Consider the following 15,740-nt stretch of genomic DNA (forward strand, 5'->3'; position numbering starts at 1 on the left):
TGAAAACTGACTCACATATTGGACCATCAGGCTAGCTTCAATAAATTTCAAAGTATTGGTCAGGCCACATTCTCTGACTATAATGAATTTGTTAGAAATCCATTAAAAAACACCACCCTGCTTCAGAAGAGCTAAAATAAAAAAGACCAACAATATACAAAGGGTTATCAAGGATGTAGAGCACCTGGAACTCTGTACTGCTGGTGAAAGTAAAGTGGCACAATCACTTTGGAAAACTGACGTTTCCTAATAAAGTTGAACATACACTTACCTACTGCCACGCAGCTCCACTCCTGTGAACAGGATGCTCATAGTGTAATAGGCTAAAACTTGAAGTGTGTATCAATAGCAGAATGGATGAATGCATTTTGTATGGTCATGATGGAGAACATTATACAGAAATGAAAATCAATGAACATGATTGCATGTAGTGACACAATGCTGAGTGAATGAAGCTAAGCACAAAAGAATACACACTGTATGATTGCATTTATATGAAGTTCAAAAAAGACAAACTGTTTCGAGAGTTAGAAGTCAAGATAGTGGTTACCGGCTGGGCGCTGTGGCTCATGCCTGTAATCCTAGCACTCTGGGAGGCCGAGGCGGGTGGATCGCTCAAGGTCAGGAATTCGAGACCAGCCTGAGTAAGAGCAAGACCCCGTCTCTACTAAAAATAGAAAGAAATGATCTGGACAAAAAAAAATATATACATATATGTAGAAAAAATTAGCCGGGCATGGTGGCGCATACCTGTAGTCCCAGCTACTCGGGAGGCTGAGGCAGGAGGATCGCTTGAGCCCAGGAATTTGAGGTTGCTGTGAGTTAGGCTGATGCCACGGCACTCTAGCCAGGGCAACACAGCCAGTCTCTGCCTCAAAAAAAAAAAAAAAGATAGTGGTTACCTTTGAAGAAAAGGGAAAGGTTAGTAATTTGGAGGGGCACAACAATGACTTCTGGGTTTCTGATAATGTATTGTTTCTTCAACCATTGGCCATTACGTGGGTGTTTTAACTTTGGAGTCATTGAGTAGTATGCTGAAGGTTTTTTTCTTTTCATTATATATGTTATACTTCTAAGTTTAGAAAACTTAGAAGCGGCACAATTTGGAAGTCCAGAACTACACACTTATGAATGCTCTTTGCTAAAATTGGTAAGTAAAACTTGGACAAAGGAGGGAGGAGCTGTCACAGACTGGAGGCACCTAAGGAGACTTGACAGCCAAATGCAACGTGGCTCCTGGGTTGGATCCTGGAATAAAAAAGGACAAGAGTGAAAAAACTGGGGAATCAAAAAAAGCCTGTAGTTTAGTTGTGTAGCGAGAGAAAAACTTACAGGCTTAAATGCATATACTAGAAAAGAAGAAAGTCTTAAAATTAATGAGCAGTGCACTCAAGAGCAACAGAGTAAGTCCAAAGAGAGTAGAAGGAAAATAAAGTTAAAGGCAGATATTATCAAAATAGAAAACATGGCTATGCTAGAGAGGCCAGCAAAAGCAAAATACGATTTTTTTAAAGAATAATAAAATTGACAGATGCCTGTCAGGATTGACTCAAAAGTGAGAGAGGAGGAATAAATAAAAAAACTACAAGGAATGAAAAGGGATAAAACTACAAATGCTTAAGAAATAAGCCATTATGAGAAAATTTATAATATTACATTTGAATTTTAAAATGAAATGATTAATTCCTATTAAAATATTGTTGACCAAAAATGACTGAAGATGAAAGAAAAAATCTGAATAGCCCTGTTGCTATCAAAGAAATCCCAGGGAAACCCTCAGGATGAGACTATCATAACTGACACCAAAGTCTGACAAGACTATGAGAAAAAATGTGGAAGCCAGCCATGTTCATAGGCATAGAAGCAAAAATCCTAAGCGAAATATTGGTAAACTAAATACAGCATTTAAAAATAATGTATCAGGGCCGATGTGGACTTAGCCTAGGAAAGTACAGTTTTGGATTTGAAAATGATTCACTCTACTAACAGAGTGAAGGGAAATAATTAATCATTCCAATAGATACAGAGAAAGCATTTTGATAAATTCGGCTTCTGTTGATTTATTTTTTTTTTTAAATCGATCCAACCAGGAATAAGTCCTGTAGAACACGGTGTGGGGAAGGAAGGAGAGCTGGTTACACGTTTGAGTGTTGTGTTCAGGGAAAGTTTCACTGCGAAGGCGACATGGGAACAAAGACTGGGCGGGGTGGCGAAAACGTTAGGTAGGTGGGGAAGAGTCGGTGTAAAGGTCCTGATGGAGGAGAAGGTGTGGGACCTTCAAGGATCCACTTGAAGAAATGTGGCCACAATAGAGGGAGGATGGGCAGAGTAGCAGGAGAGCAAGTGAGAGCTGATCAGGGCAATGAGAGGAAGACACCGAGAGCCTGCAGGCCTTAAAGACCACGGCGAAAGGGTTTGGGTGTTCATCTGAAATCGGGAGACATTTGACCAAGTTTTTATCATTTGTGTTTATTTTTTGCTAGTTTAATTGATATATAATGGTATCATGGTTTTTGATTTTGTCTTTGTTAGGTGGTGATTTGTTTGTGTTTTTGGTGGTAATCTACCTTTTCTCTTTCCATTTGTCAGTTTATTTTTTTTAATTTAACATCTTTATTGAGAAAGATGTTACTGTACAATTTACCCATTTAAAATATACAATTTAATGGTATATTCATAGTTATATACACATTATCACAATCTAATTTTAGAGCATTTTTGCCACCCAAAGGGAATTCTGTACGCTTTAGCAGTTACTCCCCATTCTCCGCTTGCCTACCCCACTCCCAAGCCCCAAACTGCCAACACTTTCTTTCTAGATGTGCCTGTTAATAGACGTTTCGTATGAATGGAATCATATAACATATGATCTTTTGTGGCTGGTTTCTTTCACTTTGCATAATTGTTTTCAAGATTCATCATCTTGAAGCATTTATCAGTACTTCATTCATTTTATTGACAAATAATATTCCATGATACAGATATACCACATTTTATTTATCCCCTCATCAATTGGTGGTTATTTGAGTTGTTTTTACTTTTTGGCTATTATGAATAATGCTACTGTGAATATATGTGTATAAGTGTTTGTGTAGTTACATATTTTCATTTTTCTTGGATATATGCCTTGAAACAGAATTGCTGGGTCGCAGAGTAACTTGCTGATTTAATTATTTGTGGAGAGCCAGGCACAGTGGCTAATACCTGTAATCCTAGCACTTTGGGAGGCTGAGGCAGCAGGATCTCTTGAGGCCAGGAGTTCAGGACCAGCCCGATCCCCATAGCTAGACTGTCTCTATAAAAGACAGAAAAATAAGCCAGATGTGGTGGCATGCACCTGTAGTCCCAACTATTTGGGAGGCTGAGGCAGGAGAATTGCTTGAGCCCAGGAGTTTGAGGTTGCAGTGAGCTATGATCACACCACTGCACTCTAGCCCGGGCAACCAAGCGAGAGCCTCTCAAAAAACAAATAAAAATAAATTATTTGTGGAGATCTAGCGTTGACCTTCCCTATTTTTATCTATTATTTGTACCTTGAGATAGTATATATCATAAAATTTTTCTCATTGGCTTTTGTTTTACCTCCTTTTTATTGTTAAACAAAAGATTTTTTTTGTTTTTTTTTTATTATTAAAGTTCTTTTTTTTTTAATTTCAGCATATTATGGGGGTACAGATGTTTAGGTTACGTATGTTGCCCTTGCCCCCCCCAAACAAAAGGTTTTTTAAAAATACTGTATTTTGACCATTTTGTTTCTAATCATAGAATCCATTTATTAGTCATCATAAATGGTTCTAGGAGCATCTGGGATTCTATTTTCCTCTATTCTTTAGGAAAATTTTAAAAACTTTTAGTCTTAATTCTTTACCCATCTGGAGTTGACATCTCATTTTCCTTAAAGGTGCCTGTAGAGATGAGGCAGGGTAGTGAGGATTTTTAACAACTTTTAGCAAGGTGGACGTGGTAGCCAAGAGAAAGATTCCCAAAGGAGCAAGCTGACAGTTGCCCTTTATTGGCTTGCTTAAGGAGCTCCCTTCAAGACCATGGAGAAAATGGTGAAAAGGGAAGGTAATCATTAGTAAAATACCATTGTGCTCATTATAGCTTTAACGTTGCAAGGTTCACTTGTAGGGCACACTTTTGAAACCTGCCTGTCTTGTGATACTTCTGAGGTCTACAGGTTTCCAGAATTTACTTTCTCTTCATTGTCATCTTCTTTCTCCTTTTTTAAAAATAAAACTTATTACACTGGGATTGGAAGAGGTGGCAAGAAGCTCTATGATTTCTAGTCATACTTATCACATTTAATCACAGTATCTTCCTGGTTTTCAGAGATAACTGAAATCAAGTTAAAATGTCAGTTGCTTTTTGTAGTCAGTATGGAAGGCAGGAAATGTGCAAAAGTCATGAATCTCTTGCCTCCAATTTATGACTCTGGGTTGTGAGATTTGATTCACTAGAAATGGCTCTGTAAGAGTAGATGGTTGGCTACAGCTGCAGAAAGGTCAGTAACTAAGAGAAGACGCAGGCTCTAGGGCCTGTGAGCTGTTCATGTCGTCAATCCAGATGGTATGTGGAAACAATGAAGTTTCTAAGGTAAAATAAGGGTCATAGATTTTATTTAGGTTGTTTTGCTATAATTCTCATTTGTCTTTGGTTTTACATGTATCATGATGCCATGAATAACTAAACTTTTATAATTGTATTTTTTAAAAAATTCTCCTGGGTTTTAGACTAGTCTCTGCTGCCTAGTAGCAGTGTAACCTCCCGCAGTTTGCTTACTTTTTCTCTTTAGGTCTCAGATTCCTCACCTATAAAATGAGAATTAAAATTGAATCTAATAGAGTAGTTTTGAGAATTGAAAATAGGCATTTATATTTAACACAATACCTGGAATACATAAAAGGTGCTCCTGAATTTACCTCTCCTTGTCGCTTCTTAGTAGAGTCTACATTATGCTAACCTTGCAAGTCAGCATTAGCTTAATCCTTTAGCTGTAATCTAAGGACATTTGCTTTAAAAATTCTAGGTCCTACATTTGAGGGTGGGTGGGAGAAGAGAAGAATAGAAATACTGATCCTCCAATAGCCAAAATGATGTCAAATAGTTTCAGAGAAGAAAAGTTGTTGAACTACTAGTTATGACTATATTCATAAAACCAAAAACAATTAGAAATAATGTCTGGTTGGAAATAATATCTGTTTTCACATGTCAGTATAATGTGAGCAAACTTTTTCATAGTAATTAATAATAAAATGCAACATTGACATTTGGGAGCCAATAATCATTTAGGTAATCCACTAAGAAGACTCCTCAAAATAAAAACTAGCTTATAGCTGATTTCTGGTAAACTAAATAATGTAGAAGAAAAGAATGCATAGGTTAGCTTCCTGTATGATTGTCACACAACATACAATAAAACCTCACATCACCTAAACAGAGGAGAGTCTCTGTTTGTCAGAAGTTAATTTTAGATTTTTTTAAATTCCAATGTTTATTTTATTGTGATGAGAACACTTAACCTGAGATCCACCTTCTTAACAAATTTTTCTGTATACAATATAATACTGTTAACTATAGATACACTGTTGCACAGCAGATCTCTGAACTTCCATCTTCCATAACTGAACATACCCTTGCACAACTCCCTCTTTCCTCCACACCCCAGCCCCTGGCAACCATCATTCTACTTTCTGCTTCTATGAGTTTGACTATTTTAGATACTTAATGTAAGTGGAATCATGCAGTTCTGGTCCTTCCGTGACTGGCTTACTTTACCTAGCATGATGTCATCACAGTTCATCAATGTCACATTTTGCAGCATTTACTTCTTTTTTAAGGCTGAATAATATTCCAGCTGAATAATATGTAAATAATATTATATATGATATGTTACATCATTATTATATATGATGTAACATATCATATATAATATATAACACATATAAATAATATATAAATAAAATAAATAATATAATATTTAAGGCTGAATAATACATAATAGTACATAACGTGTATGTCCTACATTTTCTTCACCATTCATCTGTCATTGAACATTTAGATTATTTCTACAGCTTAGCTATTATGAATCATGCTGCATACAGATGTTTAGGTTACGTGTGTTGCCCTTGGTTCCCCCCCCAATTCAGTTATAAGTGGGCTCATTATCACCATTGTTTTTATTAACTGTGTTTTCAAAGGTAAAGACAGGTTTCAGCCCAGCCATTTGTGTTGTTATTGATTTTTTTTTTTATTAACTCCTTTTTTTTTTTTTTTTTAAGATAAAAGTGTTATTGCCTTTTTGGCAAAAAGCACTTGAGAATGCTGTCCAAAATAGAAGTACTTGTGGAATGAGCTCTTGATTACTGATGGTTCTTTTGACATGGTAATAGTCTAATATTAAAACTGAAATGTTTTTGTTTTCATGACATACTGTGAATGAGCTCGTTGCCCTTGGTCAGAATTACAGCACCTTCAGAATCCAGTTCAGGCATCTCCTCCACGAGGTCAGCCCTCATCCTCGTGCCATAAGTAATCGTCTCCTCCCTTGGCTTCTAACAGAATTGTTTACACCTCTCTTTGTAGTTATAAGCTGGGCCTTGAAGTATAATTATTTAAATTTCTATTCCCTAATAAAATATAAATGCCTTAGGGCACAAACTGTTACATTAAGATAAATTCAACAGATAAATTATTGACTGTCTACCTTATCCAAAGCACTGCGCCTCAAGGGATACAAACACTGAGTATTACACAGCTTGTCCTCAGCGTTTGGTTCCTCAAAGGGCCTAGTCTCCCCCTCGACTTTTTCTCTTATATTCTGTAATGCTCTTTTTGTTCCTCCTACTTCTCTTACCACTACTTCACAGTATATTTTGCCTCTTCCTCTGGTAGACTTCTGAATAATGAAGATGCCCAGGGCTTGTTCCTGAACTCTCTTCTCATCACTACACACCCTCTGTAGGTGATCTCAGTTATTCTGATGCATCTAAAATACCATCTCTCTATGCCAGTGACTCTTAATTTTATATCTCTAGTTCAGACACTTGTTCTGAACATCAAGTCCACATATTCCAGTTGCCTTTGAAGTCTCATGGACATCCCCAAAATAAATGTCTTAAAGAAAATCCTCGATCCTTACCCCCAAATTTGGTCCCCCTCTCCGGGAAAATGCTTTTACCTACCGGGCTGGCAAGCCAAGATCCGGAATGTGATCTTCATGACATCTCTCCCCCATGCTCTCACTGAGCCCGTGACCAAGTCCTGCCGACTCCACCTCTGCATTGTATTCCTCCTCTGGGCTCTGCTGTATCACACCTGCCCATGTGCCTGCACTGTGGGCTGGTGTCTCTGTTCTGTCGCCACAGAGTTGTCACAGTGATTATTTATAATCACAAGGCTGATCATGCTTGAAAATCCCTCCTTGATTCTAATTGTTCTTGGGCTAAGATTTAGAAATCCTCAACATGGCTTCAAGACTCTTTATAATCAGGCCTTCTCCAATCCCACTTTATGCCCCCCCACCCCCTGGAATCCAGCAGCAGGAGGGTGCATTCTTTAAATTCCACAGGTTTGATGAGTCTCCCTCCCCTGTGAGGGTTTTTGCACAAACTTTACCTTTGGAGAACCCTCATCTACCAAGTGAACCCCCACTACTCTCCCTGTCTGCTTAGACGTCATTTCCTCAGACAGGGTTCATCCAGCTGCTGAGACTCAATTAGGTCTCGTCCCCGTTTTACATCTCAAATTATCCTGACCTTTTTTTCGTAGCATCTCTGGTCATTGGTAAGATTTATTTCGCCCAGTGATTATTTGGCTCATCTGGCTTCTCCAGTGCTCCATTAAGATCCATGAGGGCAGGGATAATGCCTGTTTTGTTAACACTTCAGGCCCAGGACCTGACATGTAATGGAGAGTCAATAACTATTTGTGGAATGAGTAAAATAAATAAGCAATACAAATTTGAAAGCACACGAAACTACTGCACAACAGAATGTGTTTAACACTGAAGGCTATAACTTAACATATGGAAATGAGTTCCTAACTGTCATGCGAAGACCTTTATGAGTTCATGACTAAACCAGGCATGTGCTATTTTTCTGATCTGTCAAATTTTAGCATCGTTATTACCAAAGAATATATTTGCCAACAGGAAGAAAATGTTTTTTAGCAGTTAGACAACAAATATTTATCATTTACTGTTTGCATAGTACTGTTCTAGATGCTCAGGATATAGCTGGTGGGATGCAGCTTACTTTCCCGTGGAGGACAGATAGTAAACAAGTACACAGGAGGCTGGACGAGGTGGCCCATTCTTGTAATCCCAGCAGTTTGGAGGCCACAGTGGGAGGATCAATTGAGGCCAGGAGTTGGAGGCCAGCCTGAGTAATTTAGCGAAACCCTCTCTTGACAAAAAATTAAAAAATTAGCAGGGTGTGGTAGCACGCACTTATAGTCTTAGCTACTCGGGAGGCTGAGGCAGGAGGATCACTGGAGCCCAGGAGTTCAAGGTTACAGTGAGCTATGATCGGGCCACTGCACTTCAGCCTGGGTGACAGAGCAAGGCCCCGTCTCTTAAAAACAAAACAAAAAAAACCCAAGTACATGGGATATTTCAACTCTTGAAAAGTGCTATGATCTAAATAAAACAGTCATAGCATGGATAACGTGGTGAGAGAAGTCCTGCTTGAAAAGTAGTGTTTGGCCAACTTCAGAGTGATGAGGAGTCAAGCACTGGAGACCTGGGAAGAGCTTTTCAGGCAGAGGCAACAGCCTATGCAGAAACACTGAGGCAGGCATCAGTTGGGCATGTCCGAGAAACAGGGGTGGCCAGTGGCGCCGTGAATGAAGGCGCGAGTGCAAGCTTTTAGAGTCAGACATGCAGTGGCTCGAGGTTCTTACTCCGCGCTTTATTGGCTGTTCATCACAAAAGGAGACCATGATGATGTCCAGCTCATGGGAATGTTGCTGAATGAGATAATTAAGGTAAATAGTAGTTATATACATCACTGATAATTTAAACATAATTAATATGCTTTCCAAAGAATTTATGTGAAGGAAAAACTGGTAAAGTGAATGTTACTTAAACTAATGTCTTTATTTATGTGTTAATAGTTTACTAATTTATTATCTTTTAAAACAATGCACTATGTTGCTAGGTATTTACAAACATTAATATTTACATTGATTTTTCATGAAAGGTTAAAAAGCTGAAGAGAGAACTCTCACAGATGAAGCAAGAACTGCTCTATAAAGAACAAGGCTTCGAAACGTTGCAACAGTGAGTATAAAAATACTGAAATCGACTTCAGAATAGGCTCCCTAACTAATATAAAGAAAATAGAAGTACAGATTACTTAAGGGACTTCTCAAAGAAACATGAAGTAAAAAGCTCAGAGCTCTGCAGCAAGAAAACAAAAAATTTGGGAAAAATCTATTACACTTGAAAAGGTCCGAAGTTTTTATTAATCATTGGAGATCAAAGAAACCAAAGTGAAAAAATTTGCTTTGTCTCTTGGACACCTGCCAGCCTCCTCTAGGGTTGTGGTAAGGAGCTGAGAGCAGGCACAGAAGCACCTGTCTGCGTTCTGCTCCGGAGGCTGGACCTGCCTGGCTGGACTGTGCTAGACCCCAGAGGAGCCTGCGGACGAGGTCTGGAGGCATCTCTCTGCCTCTCTGTCAGCCCCAGGGATGACCTAGAGTCTAACCCTGACTGACCTCAGGGCTGCAAGAGCAAGTCAGGACTGTCAGCAGAGGAGCTGGGGCATGTTCCTCACTTCCTGTGTCCCCTGTCCTTTCCAGCTCAGTACTGAAGTCGGGTGGGCTGTTGGCGTACCTTTACGCTAGGCCAGATTAAATGAAAATGTAGATGACAGAAGGGCATAGGATCTGGAAGTCTCTCCATTCCCAGCCCATGGAAGCCACTGTTCTCCCTGCTGATGAGGCCGAGCCTGCCATGACAGACACCCGAGACTTTCTAACCTCACAGGGTCTCTCGGGGAAGGGAAGCAGCCTGTGGTTTTTTAGCCACATGACCACAGAGAGGTTGGAAAGTGGTATCCCCTGAAAGCCATCAACTGCTTCTTACTTCCCTCCTGCTTGCTGCAGGGCTTGGTGCCGCCAGTTGCGGTGCAGTGTTTCTAGGGATTTCCCTGGTCGGTTTCGCGTTCCATGCCCAAGCAGGTTTCATGTTCTTCTTGACATCTCCCTCAGTGGCACCTCAGCAGTGCCCAGCTGGTCTCAGGAGCCACCTCTCTGGAAAGTACCCAGCTCTGTTCCTTTTTCCTGCGGAATCCTCTTCTGCCTTCTGCTGTTGGGACACTTGGGAGAGTCCAGCAGCAAGACGTTACCCCCTCTAAAAACTCCACGTGTCACTGGCCAAACAGATGTAAGCTGGTGGTTCTGTGTGTTTGGGTGACAAGTTGTATCTTGGGACACCCAGCACGCTCTTGCCCACCAGTCAGGCACACGACTCTCATTTCACACGTTTGCTGTTATGGCTCGGTCTTCTTTTTTTGCCTACTTGCCTCATGTGATTATGACCCTGATGTTCTTTCAGATGCTCCCATCTAGTGGTTCTCAAACCTGACCTCATATTAGAATAATTTGGGGTGATCTTAAAAGATACCTGTTTCTGGTCTCCTCCCGGGTATATTTTATGAGATCCTGGGTGCTTCTCAAGCACAGCCATGTCCTAAGAACCTCAGCTGGTGTAGAGCTCCCAAAAAACCAAGCACACCTAGAATGACATAAATGTTTTATTTAGTAATTGTTTGTTAGCATAAAGCAGGGCTTTGTGGTGGGAATGGGGAGAAAAGACAAACTTTGAAGAGTGTCACAAAATCTTTAGCCATATGTTAAACACTTTTAAAGCACATGAAATTATAACTCATATCACCACCCAGGATTAAAGGTTAGCCAAACTTGCTGTTTTTGTTATATTGATGTAACAGTGCTGTATTGTTTCAAAGCGGTTTGCTTGCAAGAAATTTTTATAGGAATCTAAGGCATGTTTAAGAATCTGTCAATAACATTCCATAAGAAAACAATAGACATTTGTTGTAGAAATTCAGGCATTCTCTTGCAATGATTCTAATCCCTTGAACCAAGAGCAGAGAGATACGGTATCAAACATCAGAGACCTCTCCTGTTGAGCTTAACTATAGACAAAATAAAGCTGTTTTTATTCAAATGTTAACCAACACACTGCTGTATCACTGAATGATAATTGATTGAACCCAGAGACCAGACTTTTTAAGAAACCACATTCCTGAATACTATAAAGGGGCTTTTATTTGTGGCTATGACAGAAAATACATTTCAAGAAAAGATTTAAATAGAATCCCATTGTAGGCTTTTGTAATTTTTATTTACAATAGAATGGAATATTTTTGTTGAATCTGGTAATGTAATTTAAGCTCGGGCTTTCATTTTTACTTGCCCCACTGTCATCTACAATAGTTTTATGCTGGGTGAACAAATATAATTTTGTTCTCTACATTATTCATTTTGGTTCATGGTCCCAAATTTGACTTTAGCCTAAGCAATAGGCTAAGTTATGTGTAAATGGATACCAGGAAGGTGCATATTTCCGTTTTGCTGCCTCCGGTGTGTATTAAGAATTGGAAAATGGAAAGTGATGAAACACCCAGCAAGCCACAAGCATATGCAGACTCTGAAAGTTTGGCTCTAGGGTACACACATTCCAGAGAAGGCGTGCAAATGAAAATCTTTTCTTTCCAAAGAGACTAAGATATAGAGCAAAAATTAATTAGAGGGCACATATAAGTCAAGAACTTTAAAAAAAATTTTAAGAAAAAAATTGGTACTTCTTGTTAGGAACAAAAAACAGTACTTCATTTTAAAAGTCAGCAAATGATGCTCTTGTTATATTTTAAGATAAGTTAGGGTCAAAAGAGAGAAGACGTGGGAAATGAAAATTGGAGGAGAAAAAGGAAAAGCATTAAAAGTAATGGAAAAAAGCAACATATAAAGTAGAGAGGTTCAAAAGAGGCAGAAAAAAGAAAGACCAAAAGGGGTCCCACGGTGAATGCTGAGTTGAGGCAGCTCGCTCTTCGTTCGGCATTCTGTTGAGCAGGGGAAAACCAAGACATTTTCATCTGTTTTTAAAGCTCTCTGAAATTTAAATTAGCAGTCCTGAACTAGTTCTGCTTTTATTTTTGAATGTTAAAAGTTTATTTCTGAAAACAGCTTACCTGCTTTTATTTTCAAATAATAAAGTTTGTATTATTCGAGTTTTGTAAATTCACTGTGACACAGTTTCAGATACCTGCATTACTAGCTATTTCATGAAATATCAGTTTTGTTTTGTTAGTTAAAAAGCACCACACTTGAGAATGCCAAAATGCTGTATTTGGAAATAGCACTTGTTATATTTAATAAGCCTTTACCTCAGCTAAGTTGGTGGATATAATATTTAGGGGAGCCAGAAATTTCACTGATAGATACCTTCCCAAATACATGGAATTAACCAGTATTCAAAGTACTTCACTGTTCCCATCAGCTATCCTAAATGTTATAGTCGTAAGAGCCCCAAGCCTGAATCTGTCATTTTAGGATAGTTGCCCTACTAGCTAAGTATCTATGCAATTTAGGGCCTAAATTTGCATATACTTTCTGGTCTCAGTTTCTTTGTTTGGAAGAGATTTGACTAGGGAATCTCTAGGGTCCCCACCCATCCTAGACTCTGTGTGTGTGTGTGTACATGTGTCTGTGTGCACGCGTGCATGTGTAATTCTGTGACTTGATTGGTTGTATTTTATTATCAGATGACCTTATGATAAAGTCTATTTTATTTTCTTGATTCTTTAAGGCTTTAATTGCTTGTTCAGCAGCATAAAATATTTACTAAAATAGTACTTGGGGAAATGTGTTATCTACAAACTGCACTTACTTGTTTGAGTAAACTTTGCAAGAGTGATGAAGATGGCATTGTTTTATTTTTTCAGATTTTACCTTTCATATTGAAAACAAATATTAATTATTAAATAGTTTAAACCAAATGAGCTCAAAATGTTTTCTCTCTTTTTGTAGGTGTCATTTCTCTGGAGGGACTAAAAATATGTCTAAGAACGTGTATAGAGTTGCTGACAAATCCTGGATAGCATAGGGAGGCAGGGAGAACCAGGGGTGTGGTCATGAAAAGAATGTTAAACTATTTTTTAAAAAGAATTGGGCGATTTGGTTTGGGCCCTTTAAACACAAAGAATGAGGTTACAGGAAATCCTCTATCCCAGGGTGATGATGTGAATTGTAAGGACATTTGGTAAGCAGGTCTGTGGGAATAATAAATTAGCTCATCGAAGAGTTCTTTATTCAGTGTGAGTTGAAAAAATGAACACATCTGCCCTTCTGCCTTGTTCCTGAATTTGTATTCATTCAACAAAGCAAGCGGTTTTATCTCCACTCACAACTTTCATAAAAATAGAAAATATACTTTCTATATATTTAAAAAGAAACAAGTAACCACACAATCCAAATACTGAGGATACTTCCTAGTATAAATAATGATTCATTTATTAACCATTTATTAAAGGCCTATTGGCTGCAGGCCCTGTGCTAGGTTTTACACAGACATTACAGCAACACATGTAAAATTAGCTGGCAGTTTATTGGCATTTCTGTTGTGCTAAAGCACTTGCCCATGCCCTTCACCTTTCTCAGGGTGGAGATCTGGATCAGCACTTGATGAGGTCTGGGCTCAGCCCGCAGTGGGGTCACCCAAACAGACTGAAGACAAAAAGACATGTTTTTATTTGAGCCTAGAAGTGATCGGAAATGGACTGTGTATGAAGTGGGGGGTGGGAGAAGTCTTAGCTGGATGTGATTAAAAGAGAAAGGAGGAGAAACAATCAGCCTGAAAAGGTAATTGCTGGTGTAGGAGTCAAGTAGTAAAATAATCAGCCAACTAAGGCCATCCAAAAACCAATTCCTACTGTCTGTTTAACTTGTACTCTGTCACTCTTTGATTTTTTTCTTTTCTCTCTTTTGACAGAATTGATAAAAAAATGTCTGGAGGCCAGAGTGGGTATGAACTTAGTGAAGCCAAAGCCATTCTAACTGAACTGAAATCCATCAGAAAGGCTATTAGCTCAGGAGAAAAAGAGAAACAAGATCTGATGCAGGTATGTTATAGAACATTTTATTAAGTCAAACCTTTACCTTCTGAGGCTCCAGAAACTCTCCTCGAGTCAGAATTTCTCCCTCAGATTCTCGATGACCTTGTACCACCTCTGCCCCATTAGTATAGAATCGAGCCCCATGGGAGATTGTTACAGGCACCAAGGCAACCTGGCTGCCTTGGAAGAGAATAGATTGGTTCCAAGCTTCTGATATGCTTAATCGAAGGCAGCCTTTGGATGTCTTTTGAGATGGTGGATGGTGGATCCTGGAGCCCGTATGAGGAGATTAGCATCTTGGTGCACCCTGAAATTAGCTAAAAACTTCATATGGGACCCAGATAAATAGGGTTCTCTAAACCAGTGATTCTAAGCCCGGCATGCATAAATGCCACCTCACCCACCATCAGTAGGTAGAGCATATACCTTTTGGGGGTGAGGCTATATGAGGAGATGGGAAAGCTGCTTTCTGACCTAGGTGATTCTGAGGTGCTAGCTAAGGGTAGTGTGGGCAATGTTCACCCAGCTAGGGGATACCTATTCAGTTACCGTAGGAAAGCTGCAACCTGTGGGTCTTATAACTCCTGCTGATACAGCCTTGCGTGTAGAAAAAACAGAACAGCCATTTAGTGATCAGTGTTCTGAGTATCTATACTTATCAGATACAGTCAAGTTGTTTTTAAGGGTATCTCTCTTCCTTATCTTCCCTTCCCTCCACCTAATAATTATCACAAGCACTAAAGATTCTGGTTTCAGATATTTGGAGTTCTTTACCTACCCAAGTAAGAATTTAGTCTACATCTCTGGGAAAGTGTTAGAGCGAAAGGTGAATGGTGATTTTTACATTCTTAATAGAACATCTACATTTAAATACTGTATTTAATTCCTTCATATTGGTTTTCAAAATGTTAGTTGAATATAGGTAAATATTCTTAGATTCATATAATTTTGCATTTTGGGAATTTTAAAATAACTTGCAAGAGAACTAATAGAAAAGACAACAGTAATAATTGACAATACTTAGAAGTACTGACTTTGTACCGGATACTCTTCTGCCTTGCATGTAAATAGTTCACTTAATCCTCCAAACAACCCCTAGTGGTAGGCATTATTATTATCCTCAGTTTATAGTTGAGGAAATTGCAACACAGAAAAACTAAGTTAAAGTTTTACAGCTGGTAAGTAGCAAGACTGGGATTCAAACCCAGGCAGTCTTGCTCCAGAATATGTGGTTTTAACATATATATAATACATATAAGACTTTATTATGTATATTTTGTTTTTGTTCCCCAATTATCCTGCTAATTAAATCAGTAATTCCTGAAATGCACGTAATGGGTCCTTAAAAAAAAAAAAAGTTTATAGAACTTGAACAAATTTCTACTGGAACCTTATAATTCAACAATTTTAGGACATCTTTGATTCTTCCTGTAAATTTTGGGTTCATATGCAGGCCAGATTAAATTAAAAGCTTAGATTTCAATTAGTAAAGTACATAGAATAATTGATTAGCAAATACAAAGATTGACAATAGAGCTAGAAAGGACATTAGATAGCTATTGTGACTTTTAAACCACTTTGACACAGTAAGAAACATATTTT

At 38.6% G+C, this 15,740-nt stretch overlaps 1 protein-coding gene across 1 annotated transcript in view; it reads left to right on the plus strand.

The window, feature by feature from the left end:
• The window catches only part of WWC2 (WW and C2 domain containing 2), a 197,905-nt gene that overhangs the window by 126,668 nt on the left and 55,497 nt on the right, over nt 1-15,740 (plus strand). Inside the window, exons 5-6 of the mRNA XM_012657458.1 lie at nt 9,201-9,280; nt 14,015-14,144. Coding sequence (XP_012512912.1) covers nt 9,201-9,280; nt 14,015-14,144 — 210 coding nt within the window. The remainder of the gene's footprint in view (nt 1-9,200; nt 9,281-14,014; nt 14,145-15,740) is intronic.

The sequence above is a fragment of the Propithecus coquereli genome, unplaced genomic scaffold (genome assembly GCF_000956105.1).
Source record: "Propithecus coquereli isolate 6110/MARCELLA unplaced genomic scaffold, Pcoq_1.0 Scaffold543, whole genome shotgun sequence".
Lineage (NCBI taxonomy): Eukaryota > Metazoa > Chordata > Mammalia > Primates > Indriidae > Propithecus > Propithecus coquereli.